The sequence below is a fragment of the Colletes gigas genome, unplaced genomic scaffold (assembly GCF_013123115.1).
Source record: "Colletes gigas isolate AHSC1104 unplaced genomic scaffold, ASM1312311v1 Colletes_gigas_Sc00035, whole genome shotgun sequence".
In the NCBI taxonomy this organism is placed as follows: Eukaryota; Metazoa; Arthropoda; class Insecta; order Hymenoptera; family Colletidae; genus Colletes; species Colletes gigas.
The window spans coordinates 1648061-1669407 of NW_025106664.1; the positions used below are offsets into that span (position 1 = coordinate 1648061).

Sequence of the window (21347 nt, forward strand, 5' to 3'; positions counted from 1 at the left end):
TACTGGCTTTGGATATTGATGCATTGTATTACTGTGTACATTTACGTTACTTAAGATTCCCAGGGGAAGTTCGTTCTTTCAAATGTAACGTGCTCGAATATTTATAAACAGCGTAAAAAAAAATCGAAACACAAAACCACGAGCAGTGGATCGATGGGAACCAAAAGTTTTACAAAAGTATATTTAGAAGATCTAACTTTAGGTACTTCGGTGAAACATTTTTATCGTTCGATATTTGTATTAACCATTTTGCAGCACGAACGTTAAAGAAACACAGAAACATAATTAATATTTAAAAATCAGTTTTAATTCGATGGACTGTTACGAATCTAACGAGGAAATTAATTTCTGTTCATTTATGAAGACTATATTACTAGTCGTTGTACAAGCATATAAAATTCATCGTAACGTTTGTAACTTTATACTAATGAGGTTGGTTTCGTTAACGGAAATAAATTAAACATGTAATCGATGGGAAATAGTGTCGTTAGGAGTTTCAACCAGCGTTCGAATCTCCCGCGGGAATGTTTTCTGAAATTCCGCTCGTACGAGTGGGCGTCGTTTCTCGCGATGTATTTACATCGTCAAAAGGCTTTAATATCCTGTATAATTTCGTGTTTATTTTCGCTCACGCACTAACCCGCGGAAATTCCATTTCGCGTGCTCCGCGTTTAATATTTTCATTAGACGCGTTTCACATTTCCCGGCCATTTGCGCGCCAGAGAAGCACAGAAGTCACGCAACCATTACGAGAGATTATTTACTGAAATTCCATCGTCAATTACTACGAGCCGCCAACTTTGAATATTAATACAAAACACAACCGTCTGGCATAATTTCGAACGAGCAATTATTTTCGAACCGCGCAGAAGCTCGTTGTTATTCCACGTGAAATCGAAAATAATATAAATCGATCCGAGGCCCATCTGACCCGAATCTAAACTTTATTATTTCGCGTCCCGGCACGAGGTCCGTAGAACGGGTTAATTTAAAATAAATTGCTAAATTGCACACGCGTTGGAACGAAATATCAAATACGATACGAGCCACGAACGGGTTGATAATTGAACGAAAACTAATTCGAGGATTTTGAACGGTCGGTTTAAAAAAAAAGAGCGATCGTTAATTCGATGGCACGATCGGCTCGAGGTAAATCGCTACGTTTCCCAGGACGCGGGATAAAAATTTTTTAAAAGGAATCCACGCGTGTTCCCGAGACCCGTCCGAAGTGAAATCGTTCAACATTTCACGGTTGCAAGCTATCGACCTTGGAATCGGCTGTTATTAAAGCGCAGCCTTAATGCGTCCGACTTCTGTGAATGAATTCCTAGCATCTCGCACGATTCTTTTTACGGCTACCGCCATTAGTCACGCATCACGTACTACCTATAATAGGCATTCGCATCGGCGTCTTCCGTTCCCCTGGGTACAAGTACCTCGTGCTCGTCTCGCGAATTAACATTCACCGAGCGAACCGCCGTGTTACACAATTTTCGTAACGTCGGAGCTCGTGGCGATTTAAAGAAAAGAAAATGAAAAAAACAATCTCAGCCTTTTCCCCCTTTGCTCTCGCGCCGCGTCTTTTAAAATCTGATTTCAACGAAGCCTCTTGCGTCATCTTCCCTCCGAACCCGGGAACCGGAAAACTTCTTCCACAATTGGAAACCACAATTTGTTTAACCGAGTTTCCTATTAAACCGCAGCGAGCTGAGAGGAAGCGATTTACGTTTTCGAAAAGTGGAATGCCCTACGTTTGGTCGATTTTGTATTTTCACATTTCTAAATGTTTCCTGTCTGTGCAAATTTTAAATGGAGATTCGAAAATGTCTCAGAATTCTCGAAGCTCGAGTTTGTCGATTTAACAAATTTAATCTCCTTTTTATTCGACCCAAATTATTTCTTTTCTCTATGAAGAACTACCCCCTCTCGATTAATTGATCAAGAAACGATAATTTCGATTTTTCATTGCAATTTTCTTGCAAATACGACACTGGCGAATAATGTTGCATCGTTGATGGTCTGTTGGATGATGAAAGATTACCAAGTCCTTGGTTTTCTGGAAAACTGGCAACGAAACGGTTCGGTTGATACTCTCTCATTAACGTCTCTTAGCTTCCGAAGGATTTCTGTCGTTGAACCCGTGCCCCCTGGCCGCCAGACCCCGGCCTTTTGGATCCTATTTTTAGAAATAGAAATCCTGGCGGGTACAGGCAGCCCGTCATAGCTGACCAGGGTGTTTTCGGAGAGCTAGTCGGGCACGGAAAACGGTTTAGAAATTCAGCCGGTCTTCTATGCTCGCCGGGGTGAGCCGAGGGTTGTCCCCGTTTCTCCGGCCGTGACCCACCCCGACAGCCCTGGCTGGGTGAAGCGACACCCACACATCCTCGACATCCTGTGAACTGCCACAGTGGCGCCCAAACTCGTTCCTTTCGCTCTGCTCATCCAGGACTTGGTCCTTAACGCGTCGCTACGTTTAAAGATACGAATCATTTTTATTTTAAATTCTATATCGAATTAAGCTGGCTCTACTCGTTGGAACATTTGATATTCAATAATTTGGGTAGTTATTCCTTTTTATTTTATTTCAGGATACTCTGTCGATGATATTGCGGTCAAGTTTTCTGGTTTAGACGGAGCAAATTTAAATATATTTAAAAAGCAGTAATAAGATTTGAATAATCGTACAGAAAGTCCTTGAAATAATACGAGTAAATCTCATCGATGGAAGGTGGACTTTACACACACATTTTTTTACTTAAAATTGTAGTCAGCATACTATGCATTTAATTTCTTTTACACTGTTGGGTTCGTATCGTCTAATTTTCTGTTTCGTTTAATGCTCCCATGTAATAAGTTCATTTAAATACACTTATCATACGATTAAGCCGTCGATGCTTGCGAGTGACTATCTTGTATGCGTGTGAAGCAATAATTTTCTTTTTTATTAATATTATTATCAAGCTTAACGTCGCGTAACTTGCACCTAGATGGTTATTAGCGACCGCTGCTTGTTTAGACGAAGCAACATAAATTATATACTGTCTGCAACAACATAAAAATACAATGTCGATTGACTTTTAGTGACTATCGTTGCATCGAATAAAATTGCGAAAATAGGCATAATTCTCATTCATCCGGAGGGGTAGGAAAATTTCTGAATCGCTCGAAGGCGGTTTCATTGAAAATGAGGTCACGGGCCACGGGTTGCGCATCACTGTTCCGCGACATTCACCGTGTTTCCCGGCGCGAATGTGTAGGTGTGTGTTCGCGCGCACAGGTGTGTAGATGTTCCGGCGCATGCGTCGATGTGCGTGTTTATTCAGGGTGTAACAGGTGGATGACGTCACGCCCAGGGTAGCAACCCCCCGGACAGTGAAAAGGGTGCCCCTCCAATCGACTACCGTTCCACGAGTCCCAACTTTGCTCGATCTCCATCGAACGACTCGAATAACTTGCTAATTTCCCTCCAACCCCTCGCAATTCCCTCCATGACGCGTCCAGTTTGCAACGAGCGTTCATTACGTTGCCCCCCTGTCGACCAAATTATAAACAATTTTCCCCCGTTGTTCCCTCTTCTAGGAAAAATAGTCCATCGGTGTTAAAATTGATCCACACAGTGGATATCCTGTAAATAGATGCAGATTTTAATGAACGAAGTTTTTTTGTTTAAAAAAGATTCCTCATAGAAGCTCGCCATACCTGTTATTTATAGTTACGTGCCGTATACCGTACAAGTGCCTCCACATTATTAGATAACTCCAGGTGCCAATGTCCTATTTATAGGATGCGTCGTAACTTCGCTAAAGTATTGTTTCCTTTCGCGACAAAATTATTTCCACCGTTTGATATACTATTTTCGAGTAGATTTTGAGGAAACTTGAAGTGGTTTTTTTTCTCGATATTTAGTATTTCCACGAGAAAATAAATTTATTTGGAAGCACGAGGAAATAATTGCGAGGAATCGATGTTAACGCGAAGAGGGTCCTGCGTTTGATCTCTGGAGGACACGCGTCCTATAGGTTTTCGCTTTTGAATACGCCCGGTTGAATAAAAGTGTCTCTCTTTTATTTTTTTTCCCCGAGCATTGTCTCTTACATAATCAGCCTTGAAAGAAACAATTGGGTCGCTTAGATATGCTTCGAGTGTATAGCGAAGAGTAAAGGTGAAACCTTGGAGTCGGTTCCAGGCTTTTGCTCGTGCCCCGAACGAATAATATTTAACAATTATATCTATCGTTACCAGAAACCGATTTTCGTTCGCGATTTCGTCGCATCGGATTGTTAAACTTTGCGATAATTTCACCGACGGGAATTCAAATTCGTCATTTACATGCTGATAAACTGTTTTACATCGACGTCTTCCGCCCGTTTCAGCTAGTTTATTCGCCACCGAATTTTAAAATCTTCCATAAATTTTGAACCGAATCGCAGTATAGAATTTTTGCACGTTTCTCTCCATAAAAATGTATAAACGTTCGATTCGATGAAAATTCTAACTGAAATATTATTTATTTAACATTTTTAATGGCGGAGTCATTAATTGTGAGCTCACGGAAGGTATTTTTCCAGCAATTTTCGTTCGTAGGCGTTTTGGATCCGGGAACTTTGAAGATCCAGATTGAATAATCGCGCGGAAATTGCGAGCAATTAAAAACGAGCGCATTTCCGGATCGCAGTATCGATTCTCGGGAGCCGCGTATCGACGATTTTTTTCACCGGGACGTAACAAACTGCGTCTGTCGCACGGAACGTATATCCGATTATTGTGTTTTTCCGGATTATCGTCGACGAATCGCACACGACTGGTACGCGCGTTTCGCGGATCTTTTTTTCTCTTTTTTCCTTTTATCGTTTCGTCTGGCAAGGCACTGCAGCTTTCGCGATAAAAATGCGAACAACAAAAGCCCGCGTCAAAGGTTAAGACGATGACTAAGAATCGACGCATGATAATTCGAAGGAAAAAAATCATTTCAGTTTAGAAATAGTTCATAGATATCGACGCGTAAGTTTTCGCTGAAAAAATGTAATTTTACTTTTTCGATCGATCTTATGGTGTACAGAAATTTTATTCGCTACAGAGTACAAGGTTTTTTCTATACTAAAAACATTTTAATTACGCTTGTAAAATATTTTAATAGGTATGTTTGTCATGGGGAAATCGTGTTTTGATTCGCTTTCAGCGCACCTATCACGGATTTCTGAGATTCGTTAATTAAAATCGCTTTGGTAAGACGCAGCTTTGCGAAGATTAACATGTAAGCTCTGCAGAGAACTCGTTACCTCGGATCATAGTGGCCGAGCAAACCGTTGGTTGAAGGATTTTCAGAAAATCTTCAATTACGATCGGATCTGATTGGCAGTATACTGCATCCCCACAGGTACAATGTATTTATTCTAAAAATTCTAAATCTCCACGAGATCCCTGTACGGATTAATTTTTTTTTATTCGCGTATAAGTATATCAGAACTCGTGCAGGAGTACAAAAATATCACTAATCTACACATCACTTCCGCGTTATAGTACTAAAGCATTCACATTGATAACAATTGGTGATTTACGTTCAGTGCGATTCACACAATTTAAACTCGATGCAAATTTATTACTCTTTGCTATTTTATTCATTAGGCATATGGAATAATGTTCTTGTTCCGATCATAAAGACCACATATTTGTACGGTTTTATGCTCGTGGACATATGATTAATTATTTGTACGTTTATTGAATTGTTCCATTGAGATTACGTTTCTTCATTTCGTTACACGCGTATTTAAAAATTGTGAAATAATAAGTATAGATTTTCTGCTCAAGATCCATTAGAAAAAGTGATTCCATCATTGCAACAAGGCAAAAAATAACGTTGAAACGAGGTGTTATCGTTTATTTAATTAAATGCAATTTGATACCGCGACGTTTCGACTTCCTGTTTCGACCTACAACCGAACGTATACGATCTATCTTATCACCCAGCGTTTGTATCAAAGTCAAGGTCAAACGCAGTAGATTAAGCACCGATAAGTAGAAGGTGGGCTGATCGTAGGAACCCGTGAGATGGAAACAATGGTATTTTCTGAAATGAAATTGTGGGCGGAGGGGCTGGAGGCCGCGGCAGAGTGCAGAAAATACTGCGTTTGCGCAGCGCAGCGCAGGTATTAGGCACCCTACGGTGCAGGGTACGCGCGACAGTGAAAGTAGTGTGTAGCCGAGCGGCGATTGGTCGGCTGGCGACCGAGGTACATTGCAGCCTGGCACCCTCGTGCCTGCACGGCGAGCTCCTCTCGTACGCCTTCAGTCAGTGGCGGACCGTCGACGCTGCAGGTTCGACGAGTGGCGCGTGCGCGAGTGCATACAACGTTCGGCTTTCAATCAACGCGAAGAGGACGGAAAAAACAATCATCGGGCTCGTACGGTTCCGTGGATTTGTGTGTGGTCGCGGCCTTGGAACGACGCTCTGGGAGGAATTCGTGCAGTGTGTTCCGAGTGGTGATCCAACGCGTCGGGATATTATCGTGTTTGGTTCGTGCAACGCATTAGCTCTAACGTTAATTCAGCGTCGCCGCACGTGCACGCGGACGATGGAGCTAAACGAATCGCGGACGACTTGGACGACGCAGTATCGTTCGTTCCGCGACGGCTGATATTCGGTGCGCACGTGTGCGTGTGTGTGTACTGTGCGTGCGAGAGTGTAATATACGGTGCGACTGGACGCGCGAAACAGGGACGAACAGAGAAAACGAGAAAGTAGAAAGAGAAAAGGACACGAGAAACTCGGCCGGTGGAGAAAGAGAGACCGGGTAAGGTTGATACGACGGAAAACAGAAGGAGAGAGAAAAGACGTGGACATATCAGCGGAACGGAAAAGTGGAGCGAACAAGAAAGAGAGTCGCTCGAGCGACCGTACACACGTCCCGTTGTGACCTCGATACACACGTACCGCCGGCCATCCGTTCTCGTCGATCGTGCGCAGCCTCAGCCACGGGAATTTCGCCAGTGAAAATCATGCATTTCTACCACGGCTACTCGGCTGGTTGACGTTCTCGAACAACGCACCGCGCGCGTACGACAGAGAGAGAGAGACGGACGGGCTGCTGGCTGGCTGCGTGCCTCTCTTTCTGTCTCTCTCTCCGTCCCGCCCGCCTGCACCCGCTCGCTGCTCTGCGTTCCCTTTTGCGCGATCGTGACCCCGTTTCTTCGATGACCGACACTCCACCGCGGCTGCTTGGCCGCCATTAGCGGAGCTGAGAGAGCCAGGGGAGAGAGACAGAGAAACGAGAGCAACCGAGGCGAAACGAAGACGATCGTAGTCTCCCGTCGAGAGCTCCCGTCTGCACACGGGCACGACGACCACGGACGCTGTGTTGCGAAGAAGGGAAGAGGGGCAATCGAGGAAAAGCAACGCGGCCAAGCGAGACGGACGACGCGGCGCGAGACCTCGGGGGACCATGGACTCTTGACAGTGAATCGATCCTCCTCTCGGCCGCCCTGACCTCGTATTATTTCCTTGCCGCAATTTCGGTCGACGAACGAATTATCGAGGTCAACGACTAGCGTAGTGCCACTCTCTCGTACTTGTAAACAGCGTGCACCGCCGTAAGAGGAGCAAGTGTCTATCTCGCGCGCGTCACGGCGCGCGAGGCCCCGTGAACAAACTGTCGGTCCGCGGATCGCCAACCGCCACGGTGGCCGTAGTTTTTTCAACGGAACCGAACGTGAACGTCGGTACGGTGGAGAAGATCGACAAGATACAGAAGGTGGAGCAGGCTGGCGAGATGCTGCAGACGGTGCCCCGCGTGCCTGTCGCGGGCGTTCGCCGACGATGGGGCAACAGGCACACCGGAAACCTCCAGGAATCTAGCCCGGAAGTGTCGAGCAGCGGCGTGCTATCACCACCACCAAACTTTCAACCCTCGACCCCGGAGAGTGCAGTTGTCAGGAACGACGAGCTACAGCTTTGGGATCTGGACCTCCATAGGGGCCTGCAAACCAACGGGGATCATTATCGAGCCACCGTCACCGCCACCGCCACCACTACCACCACAGTCTTGCCAACGGTTACCGATCCTGCGTCACCGTTTACCACCCCCGTCGAAGGTTCGTGGTCGATGCCTTTATTATCGTTTCGTGGAATTGCTGTCGCGCCAGTGTGCCCCGAGGATTCTATCGGGCACGTTTCGCGCCGAATCTTGCCCAAGATGGCGCCCCATCGTCGTTCGACCAAAGTCCACAAATGTTTGTTACCAAAATAAGAGAAAGTTTCAGCACAGGTTTTCCACTTGGAATTAATCTATTCGCAGATTGTATGTTTTCGTCGTGCATTATTTTACCAACAACAAGTAAATAACCCGTTGAAAGCTATTAAGGTAAAAGCAAACTTTGTCCCGGCAGGATTAGAACTCTGATCAAAAAGTTAACACGATTACTGTTAAAAGGGCTTTAACAACACGTATTAACCAAGCACGGTAGTGCAATTTTGGTTTTCGTTTTCCTCAAAGTTAATGGATGTCCAGTTCTCGTATGCGTGGACCTACCGTTCCATACTAATTTTATTCAAATCGAACTTGATATTACACAAATTTTTATTTAGAAATATTAAGAAGAAATCTGTCAAGATTCGTTGGTTAACTTGTTAATCCAAACTATATCCGATCTCGTTTACATCATGCAAGCAATTTAAGATTGAAGTATTACTCGGATCGTTTTAACCCTTAAACGACAGGGTGCAATTAAATTGACCTCAAAAGTTGTAGGCACCTAAAAGTTCGCGTGCCTCGCGTTCCGTTCGTTCGTTCAAACTTCAGACGAAGCGACGAAGAGTGGAACGTTCCGTCGATTCTGCAGTTTTAGAGTTTCGTAACGAGTCGATCTAGCGTCGATGCAAATACGTGCAGGAGCATTCGTTCCACCCATTTATTTTTTTACTCCCGTGAAACTGGTTCCAAGGTACCAGTTACGCGACAGACATTACGCTCTGCCACTTAAAGCGATTGATTCACTAAATATCCGCCGAACGACGAAAGAAATCGATGAAACTAGAAACGTTGAACGACCAAATGTTTCCAAGGAGTTGCATTAGCACTAATAATCGCGATAACGACGAACCGTTGATGCAGATTAGCAACACGCGACGAACAATAAGCACGGGACTGAAAAGCCAGCAGGTACGCGTTAAAAATGGTGGAATTGCGCAATCGGTGCCGAGTATGGTGCAACGTGGCGCAATCGATGACGCCTTTACGGGGTCCTATGAGGCTGGCGATTCTCTCCGGCTCGCGTGACCTCGACCCGATTTCCTAGCGCGAAAGAGAACGAGGTGTTTCGAAAAAGGTATTCCCGTCGATTGGAACGACGAAATACCGGACTGGTGGGTCGATCACCTTTAAAAGACCGCTTATTTGGTTCTCCAGGGACTTTAGCTAACTTTTTCGGATTTATCTCGATTCTTTGCTCGTTTTACGGAATTGTTTTGAAAAACACATTTTGACTATCGACCTATCGTAAATCTTACGATACCCACCATGGTCGATTAAAAGAAATTATCAGAATAATTGTAAAACGGATAAAAGAAAAATTACACTTTTTTTTTCTTTTTACGAAAGAAATTCTTTAGGAAAATGCGAAAATGTGTTAATTGTTTATTTAGGAAGTACAGTGTCGTTCTATCGCGAACGTTTATTAGCAAAACACCGGTCTATTCTCGTTAATTGCATTTCACAACCGCTAGGAATTATAGTTACGCGTTCGTTCGTAATTAAATGCCGACGACAACTGTCTCACGGCGTTTGCGAGAAGATTAGAGAACACGTTGGATCTTCACGGGTGATTATAGTGACGTAACGCACCTGTGCCCTGCAGTAATCTTCGCATCAATGACTTCACTGTTAAGGGTTCTTACGTCCTGTAATTACCGGGAATCCGAGAGCCGTTGATGAGATTTTGTATTTCGGTGCTCGCGGAAGATTGCGTTTCGAAATAAATGCAAGTAAAATATTTTCCGTGAAAGAATCGACCGTTGAAAAATGGTAACTTGTCTTCCGTGTCTATTTGAATAATTGTAATTTTTAAAAATAGTTTCGTATTTTACCTTGACCTGTGAAATATCTATGAAAAGAATAATTTATAAAAGTCGAAAGTTTATATTGTAGTATAGTCCCAGGGTACCAAAGTGTTCAGCCACGGCTCTGGCGGTCCCTCGAACGACTTTTGCGTTCTTTGGCGGTCACGATTCGATCGCAAGTAGCTTGACAGCATCGTGAAAATAAATGTCGCGAGATTAGACGCGAAGCTTTTCCGGTAAAAGCGTGAATCATTCGCGGTGGGGAAAAAGCCGCGGAGGACCGTGACCCAGTTTCCGGGTCATCGGTACCGCGGTGCGGCGTCGGCGGTTAGCAGGCAAACGAAAACACAATGGTTCACCGCGTGCATCGCACCGACATGTATGTGACGCATAGCGTTATTTAAAGCCGATGTACGCGTACCTGAACACGGACCAACGTCACACGATGCAATAAACCCGAAGAGCCGGTAAGATGAAAATAGCGTCACACGTCCGCGGACATGTCGCTCTCGGGGGACGTTCAGGGACATCGTTGGAAAAGGATGACGGTACACAGCAGTCTCTTCGATCGAGACAGAATTCTAACGCGAGATTCAAAGAACAACCGCCTCCAAAATTTGTGGAGATTCCAGAAAATTTGTACCCCTTTCCATCGATTAAAATCTATTATTCGAATCTTAACACGTTGATTGCCGTGTTGGTCACCGGTGACCGGCGACGCGACCAATAGTAAAAATACAGAATCAGAGTAAATATCGATACTGATAATATTTTTCGATAATGGGTTAAAGAAATTAATGTCATATAGAACATTCAAAAATAATTCTATTGATACGTAAAAAATAATATTATCTGTGTATATGAAACAGTACACTTTTCTAGTACAATTCTTTGCTTTTTTTATTCTTCCTAGCTGCTTCGAATTTTGTTTCGTAGCACACTGCAAAATCGCCTTGCGTTTCGTGCATTTCTCGGTATTTTTTTTAATTCGTGACGAGGTTTTTTTCAACAAGGTTACAAAAATAAGTACCGAAACAAATTTTAGGTTACGTAGCTTACAAATGGTCCAAAATAAAAATTGTACTTTTGCAGAATATTATACTGTTTTGATCTGGCAGTGAACGCGTTAAACGCGATTACACAACTCACCTTATCTGCCGTAAACAATAAATCAACATAATATGCATCGGACGATAAAAAATTTCACCGTGTTAATCGCTCGAGACGAGTTTTGGGACAGTTGCCAAATTTTGATATTCTTGTTTCTGTTTTTGTTCTAATTAAATATTCCGAAACTATCGAGTAACCTCGAGTAGAATAGAGCTGTGGAGGCGACGATGAAAATAGCCGGCGGTCGTCGAGCGTGTTTTATTTCTTTTTATAATTGGAAGCAATTTTTACTATATTCGTCGGGGAAGATCGGTGGATTATCAGAGGCAAAGATGGTGGTTCCCCCGTTTAATCGAGGATAATCGAAGCGGGCGTGCCACCCCAGGAGGTCACCCTCTCCCCTCCGTTTGTGAATGCAATCGACTGCACGTGGTCCCAGGTTCTCGTCGTAATCGAGATGCCAATAGTCGGCCTCCGGAGTACACGTGGTTCGTTCCTCTCGAAATGGGTCATCGAATTCCAACCGGATGATAATATGGCCGCGTTGGTGGGGCCACGGACGTGCTAGATACGCGATTCGTAAATATTCCGGAGCCAGGACACGCGGTTTCGGCGACGGGGAACCGTTAGACGGGCATCCGTGTAGAACTGGCTGGGCATGAAAAAGAAACTACACGAGGAACTCGTTCCTTTCGAGCCTCTTAAAATCTGGCTACGATGGAACTCGCTGACGACGTTCCTCGAACTCGAAAAAGCCTCTACTCCCTTTCTTTCATCGACTCTGACGCGGAGTATCCAGCAAACGAATCCCGAATAACAAAAGTTACGATAATTATTTAAATACTCGTACCGATTTATTTTATTTAAACGGTACAGGTATCACGAGTAAAAAATATATTTCTGAAACATTGGTTCGTTCCCCTCGAGCGTCGTAGACGCGAGAATTGAACGCGCAAACATCAGAAATTAATGGTACTCGTCGACAAAAACGCGATAAACGTGCACGAATTTTGCGTCCTTTCACATTCCGGCGAGCGCGAACAATTCACGGAAACTTTCGTAATTGCTTGCAAAGAATTACGAAACACTCGTTCTTCTCTCTTTTGTGGTCGATTCGAGCCAAGCACCGAATTTATAGTAAATTCACGGGCGACGTTTAGCAATAGGAATCTAATCGTGAAAACAAATGTGAAACGTAATTTAATTATTGGCTTTCGTAACTTTTCCATCGCGTTGCATCGTTCTTCGAAATTTGATTTCAAAGCCTTCGTTTTATTCAAAAGGACAAATCTCGTTGGACGTTTGTTGAATTTTCTAGGAATATCGCGAATAAAAAGCCGAATTTAAGTTGAAAGTCTGTTACAGGTGTCACAAAGTGGTCGCAAATTTTTAATTAATTCGGTTACCGCTAATTCGTGGAAGCTACGTAACGACCGGGGGGAAAAGTAAATTGTGCAAAGGAACACCGTAGAAATGAAATCAAAATATTTCTCTTACGTGGCTTTGTAATGAACGCGGTCGCCGGTGGAAGTGAAACAAATTCAGTGGCAACACGACGTTACATTACGAGCCCGTGTAATTATCGTACACCAGGGGTGCAATTTACGTGCAATTAACATCATTGAAACTTCTGTCGGCGTTACTGCGTCGGTTATTACAGTCACGAGACCATCTAGACGGTTTCTTTTCGAGAAAAAAAATTCGGGAAACGTTGGGACACGCTGGCGGTACGAGCAATTTCTTGCGATCGAGGGAGGGGGAAACCAATTATATCTTTTCACAGAACGTTAATTGTCGTCTCGGTTTCCGAATTATAAAAAAAAAAGAATAGTATCGATGAACGTCATACCGTAATTACTTTGAAATTATTTTATTTTAATCATTCTGACGACTCGTTTTTTGTTTTTGAAGCGTTTCCAATTATTTATGAAATTATTCTTAAGCGACGAACATATTAATTTATCTTAGTCAAAGAGTTCTGTAAAATATTGAAATACGTAAAAGACCAATGATTGTTTTGCTTATCGAGATTCTAATCAAAGGTGGGGAATGTTAAGAGTCTTTTAAATGCTTGGCTGGTCGTCGAAACGATGGGTTTCTATTATACGACGGGCCCATCGTGCTTCCCCCCGTTTTATTTTGATTGTGGAGTCGCACGATTCGGTTTTTCCACGTGTAACATACTCGACGGAGGGGGAAAAGGGCCAGGAAAATGGAAAAATATGTGTACGAGGGAGAGGGAGAGGAAACGACGAAGAAGAGGTCAGTAGGTCACTCTCACTCGAGAAAGAAGAGACTCCAATCGCGTGGAAGGAACGTCTAGCGACGGTAATCTGGTGTATCAGGTTGATCCGTATAAGGTCGTCGAGTTTGTTCTAAATCGAGGCTTCTAGGACTTGTTTCGTCGCGTCCACGTGGAGGCCTGGTTCGAATGTTCTGGTTACAGACTCTCTGCATCCCTGATTAACGCATTGTTTGCCGGAAACAAACGCCCGTGGTCGTCCATTGGGTCTATTGGGGTTTCAACGACGCGAAACTGACTTGGAACCGATGCGTTGCAGTACCAACGACCATCGTCATCTGTCTCCCGTGGCCCCACGAGCTGAATAAAGTTCTTGGTCAGTCGAGATCTCCAGAAACAAACTACCATTGTCGTCTGGGACCACGGGAGTTCGTTTTAATTTAATTAATAATCTCAATAAAAATATCAAATATAAAGGAAATAAAAATAAAATAAATTTAACGGATTTTTGATATAAAAGAAATTTATATAATGAAAATCCTTCAATTGGGAGCCATTGGAGCAATGGTCGTTTGTTTGAGATCTCGACTGATCAAGAATTTTATTCCATTTGTAGGGCCACGAATAACAGATGACGTTGGTTTACAAATTAGATACCAGCCTCCGCGTTAAATCACCCATAGTATACGTTTTCCCGCCAAGTTGAAGTCGTAAAGTATCAAGGGGTCGTCCATCGACTTGTTAGATCTGGTCCCGCGCATAGATCCCTAAATCTAGCCAGACGGAAGGCGCTGGGAGTTCTCGGGAGACTCGATCGATAGCCAGATATGTTAAATCCGTTGCAACTTTTCCCCGTTGCGGGGAAAACTGCTCGGGATTAAGCGTCGACCAACAAAACGACCGACCAAACAGGAGAAGTGGGTCGTCGGTGGTCGTCGAATGGCGTGCCGTGTCGGTGAGCCGTGCGTGGAATGGTAACGAGCCACGTACACTAAGAGCACGATATCGGAAACCTGTGGAAACAGCGATTCTCAACCTGGACACCGGGTATATTGCTCTAAACCTAGACAAATCGAGCCCCCGAGGCAGAGGCACACGTCGAACCCAAATTTTCCGCGTTTCTTTTAATGCAAAACAATCTTTAGAAGCTTTTATTTTAAGAACAAACGATAGGAAATAGAATTGATTTGGAATTTGAATTTAAATTTGAATCGAAAAGAATGTAATTTGTTTGGTATATAGACTTCCACGCAGACTGGCAAGGATTGGACTTAAAGTAAAATTTGTATAAAAAAAAACTTTTTGTCCAGCTGTCCTTGATCAACCAAATTCTTCCTTAGGGTTGCTGGCCCCGAAGCGCCGCGAGAGCACATAATTTAACCCTTTGACGTACGATTTAAATCCAAATAATTTTTGGAACATTACTATTTAATTTAGCTTGGAACAAAGATAGATTTGTTTTATGAATACCTTGTGCACGTAAAAAGTCTGTTGACTCGATGACGAGTGATTAGTCCCATATGAAACTTGATATGAATTTGAGACGAGTCATTTTACGATATGGGGTTAATCCCTCTGGTACAAATGGTTAGACGGTCGTTTAAAGATACTCCAATTAATTCGTTTCGTCGGATAGAACGACGATTAGGAGATACGCGATTGCAAGAAGAAGCCCGACGCCGATCTGTTCGAAACGACTCGCGACAAATCGAAGGTGAAAATAAATTGAAATTGGCTGGCTATCAAGCGGAGAGTAATTAGAGTACCAAGGGTTAAAATACACTGGTCTATATTCAGAGCGTGCTTACAGTATCTTTAGAATGCAGTTCTGCGTCGATCGAGCCGTCGTATTGTTTCCGGAGACGAAACGTGCCTTAATATTGCTTGAATTCTTCAAATTTAACGCTACGTACACATTTATTGCAAAAATATAGGATTTGTTCGTTTGACATGAATCGTATCGAATTGTCTCGGAAGAAAATGGTCGTGTGCGATACTCCACGTGTTGAGGAGCTAATTTTGTCGGCGATCAGGTTGGGAAACGCTGACACGGAGGACGGTCTGCGCGTGTTTCCGTGTGTTGGTGACGAAGGTGGCATTCCCTCCGGTAAAAGTACCGTATCCGGTACGTCCGCGTGGCGACTTTCGCATAACAGAGTACCGACGATCTGCGACAGCGACTTGCAAATCAGAGTAAATCGGAAAATTCGCAAGAATGTGCGCGGCACGGTCACCAGCGGCCATTACGTATCGCGAAAGTATTGTACGATGAAAACGAAGTTGCAACGTCGGTCGCCATGTTCGTGACCAACCGGTGTCCCCACGATGTTTGGAATTTTTTTACTTGGAAAAGTCATTGACCCCGCGGATCAAAACTTTTTCTCCTCATAGACACACTCGTGGAGACGTTACATGATTTTTGCGTGTAATTTATTAAAGTAATTAGACTGCAGAATCAACAAAATCGAAGCTTTGCAGAGAGTTGTCTCAACACCTAAATACAATAATTCTTACTTAAAGTATTTCTTATATTTTTGCGTATTCAGTGTATTCTGTAGTTCTTTGTGAATTCAAATTTCCCATAAATTTTAGAACCTGTACATAATATAAACAAACGTTAAAAATGCGATCGAACCTAACACAGATAACAAGTGAGCATTTTTCAGTGCCCCGATGGTTGATTTCCATTTACAAATTTAGTAAAAATCGACATTAAGTAAAATAATTCGGTTGAGATTGAGGGTCCATTCAAGGGTTGATAACGTTTCAACGTTAAAATCGAGTAAACGTGTATCGTTTCATCGTCTCGTGATCTTGCTTTCCGAGGGATTCGAATCGCGTTAATTAGTGGATGTTTGCTTCCTGATGGATCGTTCTTTTCTAGTTAGATGTGCAGTCACAGTGACTACGTCGGTTCAAGGATAAATCCTATCCGTTACAGCTGGCCAATGTCACGCTCAGCTGGATCGGTTGGTTGCTCCTTGCTAAGGAAACGTCAGGAATCATCTTGTCCCATTAACTCCCATCGTTCGTAGTCGATGAGTGCTCCTGGGAAAATGATCTTTTTTGCCGTTCGCTGGTCTCTTGGTGCCTTTGGTAAACTCACCCGATGCTTTCGTTGGGAATGCCAGGTGGTAATATATGCCGCGGACTGTTTTTTTCGCGGCAGATAAAATTTTCGAAGCCATCTTGCAAACAAGCGGGTTGTAATTCTCCTTATCATTATTTAAATTTACATATACGGGATGAATAGCTTCCACGACACCCGAGGATCTATGGCTGGGTTCATGCAGGTACTTTGCAAGCGTGCCACTTGCTTCAGCTTTTCTCCGCTACGCATCAGCCAGACACTGGCGGAGAATAATTCTCGTACCTCGGCCATTCAGCGCTCGAATGTTTATGTAAATACGTCGACAATATTACTTTCTTCCTCTTAAAGGCATTCTTAGTTTAGTTAGTCAACGGGGAAAATATCGAGCCTAATCCTGCCTCTGAACTCTCCTTTAATAAATACTTTCATTATTTCGATATTCATATTTCAAAATGTATATTGTAAAATGGTGAAATGAGAAGTGATTTAATTATGCAATTCTCGTTTTACTTATCTATTATTTGTTCACTTATCTCGATCATACCTCAATTATGCAATAAACGTAGTTTAAATAATTATTACTACGAAGGATGTTAGTTTCACACGACGCGTTATTATGAACAAAATTTCGTTCGATCTTTTATTCTAGATCGAAGGAAAAAAAATGCTAGATTGTGCATCGACGTAAGGAATAACATTTATTATTTTATCCAAAGTCGATAAGGCGTAAGGGGAAAAGAATATTTGTATCTTGAAATGTTATCAAACCCTTGTGTTGTAAAAAAATTATCAAATGTCGCTTCTCGTTTTATCATTTTACCATTTTCTCCCCCTTTATGTTCGTGTCGTCTTCATTTCGTTCGAACAAAAAATATTGAATATCGAGTCGGTTTTCTCGGCGTCTTCTGGAATTAATTTTCGAGGCGAAACGCGCGCGGAAAGGCGACGACGCTGAAGCGAATAGCGACGACGTCGGTCGGAAAATAGGCGACGTTTCGAAAGCGGAAACCGGAGCCGGTCACCCGCGACTTGGACAGGTATTTTCGACAGAATCTGGGAAGACGAGGTGGATTACACTCCCGCGGTGAAGTTTCAACATGAACGCTACCCACGGGGAATACGAAATGAGTTTTCGAGGCCTTCGAAGTCGTCCACGTTGCGTAGGATCGTTCCAACGAAAATAAATTCGTCGCCGGTGATTCATGGATTTCCTGTCCTCAATTTTGCCCTTCTTCGTCGTCTTGTACCTTTTCCACCTCTTCGATCGTGTTTCGTTTCTACGTGTACTTCGATTTTTCAACAAAAAGAGAAAAAAGAGAAAGAAGCCTCTTCGAATCCGAATCTTCTTAGCACGACGTTTTATTTTCTACGTTTATTTATCAACTCTCGAACTTGACGCGTACCTGGTTATATTCTACGCGAAAAAATAAACAAAAAACTATGAAGCAACATTTGCCCCTCGGAGGCCTTCGTTTTCCGAGAAAATTAATCTTGAACGTCGAGTTTGCAATTTGAAATCGATTTTTTCGAATACGAAACCTTGTATGGAAAAATTTGATTTTGTATTTTTCAGTTATTCTGATATGGTAATTTATAAATTTTCGATCGAAAGGATTCTATGTACTCTCTTGTCATTATTTGCGACCGGTGTTTGTGATTTACAAAAATTGTACCAATTAATTAAGAACGATTGCACATTTTTGCAACGATACGATTTTCGCCAATCAATTGCGACTTTTTATCGGCCACGATAGAATGTTTATTACTCCAGATTGCAATTTTGTCACTGTTTTTAATAATAATCGCGTCACAACACCGAGGGAAAGTTAATTGGACAATTTTTTTAATTATATTAAATCGAAATAACGACTATGTATTTATGATATTAATTAATAGAAGAGCAGACAGTCGTTTTCGTTAAATATTATGTAACATTTAAGCGATAAGTATAGTATCGAAAAACTGGCTTTCGTCCAGGAGTGCTGTTGAACTACTCGGTAAGGTTAATTCAGCGAATTTATTCTGATACAACACCTATCAGTTAATTGACGATTACGTAATAAATAATGAAAAAGACTGCTTTATAGTAAAAAAAATCAACAATAAGCCATTATTTCGCTTCGATTGATATTTTTAACAAATACACGCCCCGCTAATAAACAATTTTACGAACTTTAAGAATAATCGTACGAAATTATCGGTTGGGGGAGGGAGAAACTGCGCCCATCTTTATCTTCTGATTGCGAGTATGGCCGTCGCGTGTTCGTTGTCGTGTTCTCTCTTCTTTTCCTTTTGTTTTCAGATCTTATCAGATCGCATACCGTGACCGGATATGACATCCATTAGTTACGTATGCATCCATATATCGCGCCAGACTGAGAACAGAGATGGGTGCCGCCATTTAAAGGGACATCAGGGTAGGGCAAGGTCGCATGTTCTTGTCTCTCCGTATTTCCCAGCGTGTTCGATGCTTGCAAAACGTTGGACATGATAAACGTTGTTACTTTTCTCCAAAACATTCCTTTTTATCGTAAAAAAAAACGTTGGATTTATTTGTACTACGATTCTTGACGACTTCGATGGTTTTCGTATTGTCTCTCTGCACGATTAGTAATTCGTGTCTGAATCGTTCTTTGTCCTCTATACTTGTTTCACAACTTTCAGTTTCGAACGATATTAATTGAAACTTTCAATTTAGCCAAATGATTCAGCGTTCTCAGTAATTGTATTTCTAATAGGAATCAGATATGTCACGATTTCTCCTACGATAAGTACAGCTATTGTTATGTTCTTTTGTACATTTTTCTTTTTATTTGGTACGATGACTGTACCACATTCGGGGACCATATGGTTAAACAATTGTACAAAGAGAAAACCGCATCTTTGCGACGACTCGATGAATCGAAAAGATCGATCGCGTCGGCTGTTAGGGCCTCGTGATTCGTCGAAATGCTGAAATCGTGTTTCCCGGGCGACGAACGGTGAATTTTAATTTCAGGAAGACGCGCAGTTCTCGTGAAATGTGACGGGAATGAAAGAGAAGCCGAACGCGCGTCACGGATCGCCATAATTCGCGAGTGACGCTCGGATTTCGCGCGGATTTCCAGAGACTTTAACGATAGTCAGCGGCAATAGAGCGACGCGCCGCTAGACGTCCATCTTGTCCCAGCGTCTTAGTCACTCGACCGCGATCCTCCCGCCATTCTCGCGTGTAAATCGTCGCCATTAACCCTAAATAGACTGCTCTTCGATGCAAAGTATTCTTTTGTTCCGATGTTGCGTCAAAATTTATTACTATTCGTCCCTTTCTTTCGGGTGGGGAAGTAAGAAACACATTTTCTTATATTAATTCAAAGCTTACGTTCCAATTTGCACTCGGCTGGTCCCCTCTGAAGGGACAATTTGGATGTACACTCTATGGAAACACGATGATATTGTTTTAAAGTGATTATACAGGACAAAATACATAATCGGAGAAAGGAAAACCAGAATATTCAAACTACGAGAACGAAACTTCTGAACTATTGCGTGGTTTGTTTAGAAAGCAACGAAGGAGACTGGATTGAGTGTTGTGGCTGTGCAAAATGGGCACACAAAGCTTGTACCAATATCTCTGAATTGAAACTGTTTTGAATTACGTTCATCTAACGATCTGTTCAAATTCTATACCAAAGTTTAACCAAAGTTTCGGTTAACTATTATAATAATATTATTTGTTTCGTTGCTTTATATTGGTTTCTAGTATTGTTAAATTATAAATAAAACAGTATAGAAGGCATTAAATATTAAAAAAGACCTTAAGTGTCCGGTACTAGGGGAATTCCCTCATCTATTTCATAAGAAAGTGTGTTTGAGTAGTAGTAGGTGGTCGAAAAAAAGTCTTCGGAGTGCAGGGGGTTAAATATAGCTTATTTTAGACAAATTGCTAGGATCGAATATTGAGATTAATCGACGTTCGGGCAAGAAATCGTAAACAAATTGTATCTCGATCGGAAGAAAACGGCTTCGACGCGGTTCGAGTCCTCTCAGGAGCGACGTTGGCGGCCAAAAAAGCGATCCGGAGCTATCCTGGCGGCCAAACTCTTGGGCAGTCGCCGAAGAACTCTATGCCAGGACACGTCGTCGCGTCTCCCTCCCACCGTGGCCGGTGGAGAGGAAGCGAGGTTCGCCAGCTCGAGAAGCAGTGCTCGCTGGCCCGTTTTATCTTTCCTCTCTTGGCAAGAGCGACAGCGCAGATCGGGACGGGGAAAAGACGCGGGTCGAACGAACGACGAGGACGCGAGCATCGACGTGCAGAGGCAACGGAAAGAGAGGAGACGATCCTCGGAAGAGAGAGGCGAGCACCGTTCGTTGAGTAAGCTGGATGAACGAGAAGGACGCGTTCGCAGGGGAAACGCGCGTGTAGGTTGGTACCTGTGGCTACACAGGCATCCGTTGAGCGAGCCAGAGTCAAGGCCGCTCACTGCTCCGCCGTGAGAGAGCTACTAACTAGCACGGAAACCTTGCCGGCATAGAGTATAGAGCCACGTCGAGAGCCCCAGCGCTCCAAAGGATTACACTTGCTAGGTGTTCACTCGGATTCTGGATGAACTGACTGATATCGACCCGGCTGATCGGGTTTGTCCGGTGTTTTGGAGCTTCGATCACCTCGCGGTTCGCCTTGGGCCATCGTCATCCATTCTTAGGATCATCGTTCCTCTTGCAATGTTTCTTTTATCAATTATATTGCTGTAACTCGCAGAACACCCCAAAAGCTCGTGAGGAATCCTCGATCCCCGAAGGGTGGTTAATAAGTACACTTTTCACCCCTTATAATCAGTTTATCCAGAAATGGTTAGCTCGTTGATTTTCCC

The 21347-nt window shown here is 43.1% G+C and overlaps 1 protein-coding gene across 2 annotated transcripts in view; it reads left to right on the plus strand.

Annotated features, from left to right (window-relative positions):
- LOC122402381 (ecdysone receptor) overlaps positions 1 to 21347 on the plus strand; it is a 152769-nt gene that overhangs the window by 109865 nt on the left and 21557 nt on the right. Inside the window, exon 1 of one of the 2 annotated variants that reach the window (XM_043405108.1) lies at positions 6271 to 8088. The exons of the other annotated variant lie outside the window; for it this stretch is intronic. Coding sequence (XP_043261043.1) covers positions 7767 to 8088 — 322 coding nt within the window. The 5' untranslated portion in view covers positions 6271 to 7766. Of the gene's footprint in view, positions 1 to 6270; positions 8089 to 21347 lie in introns of those variants that run through there. 2 annotated transcript variants of the gene reach the window in all.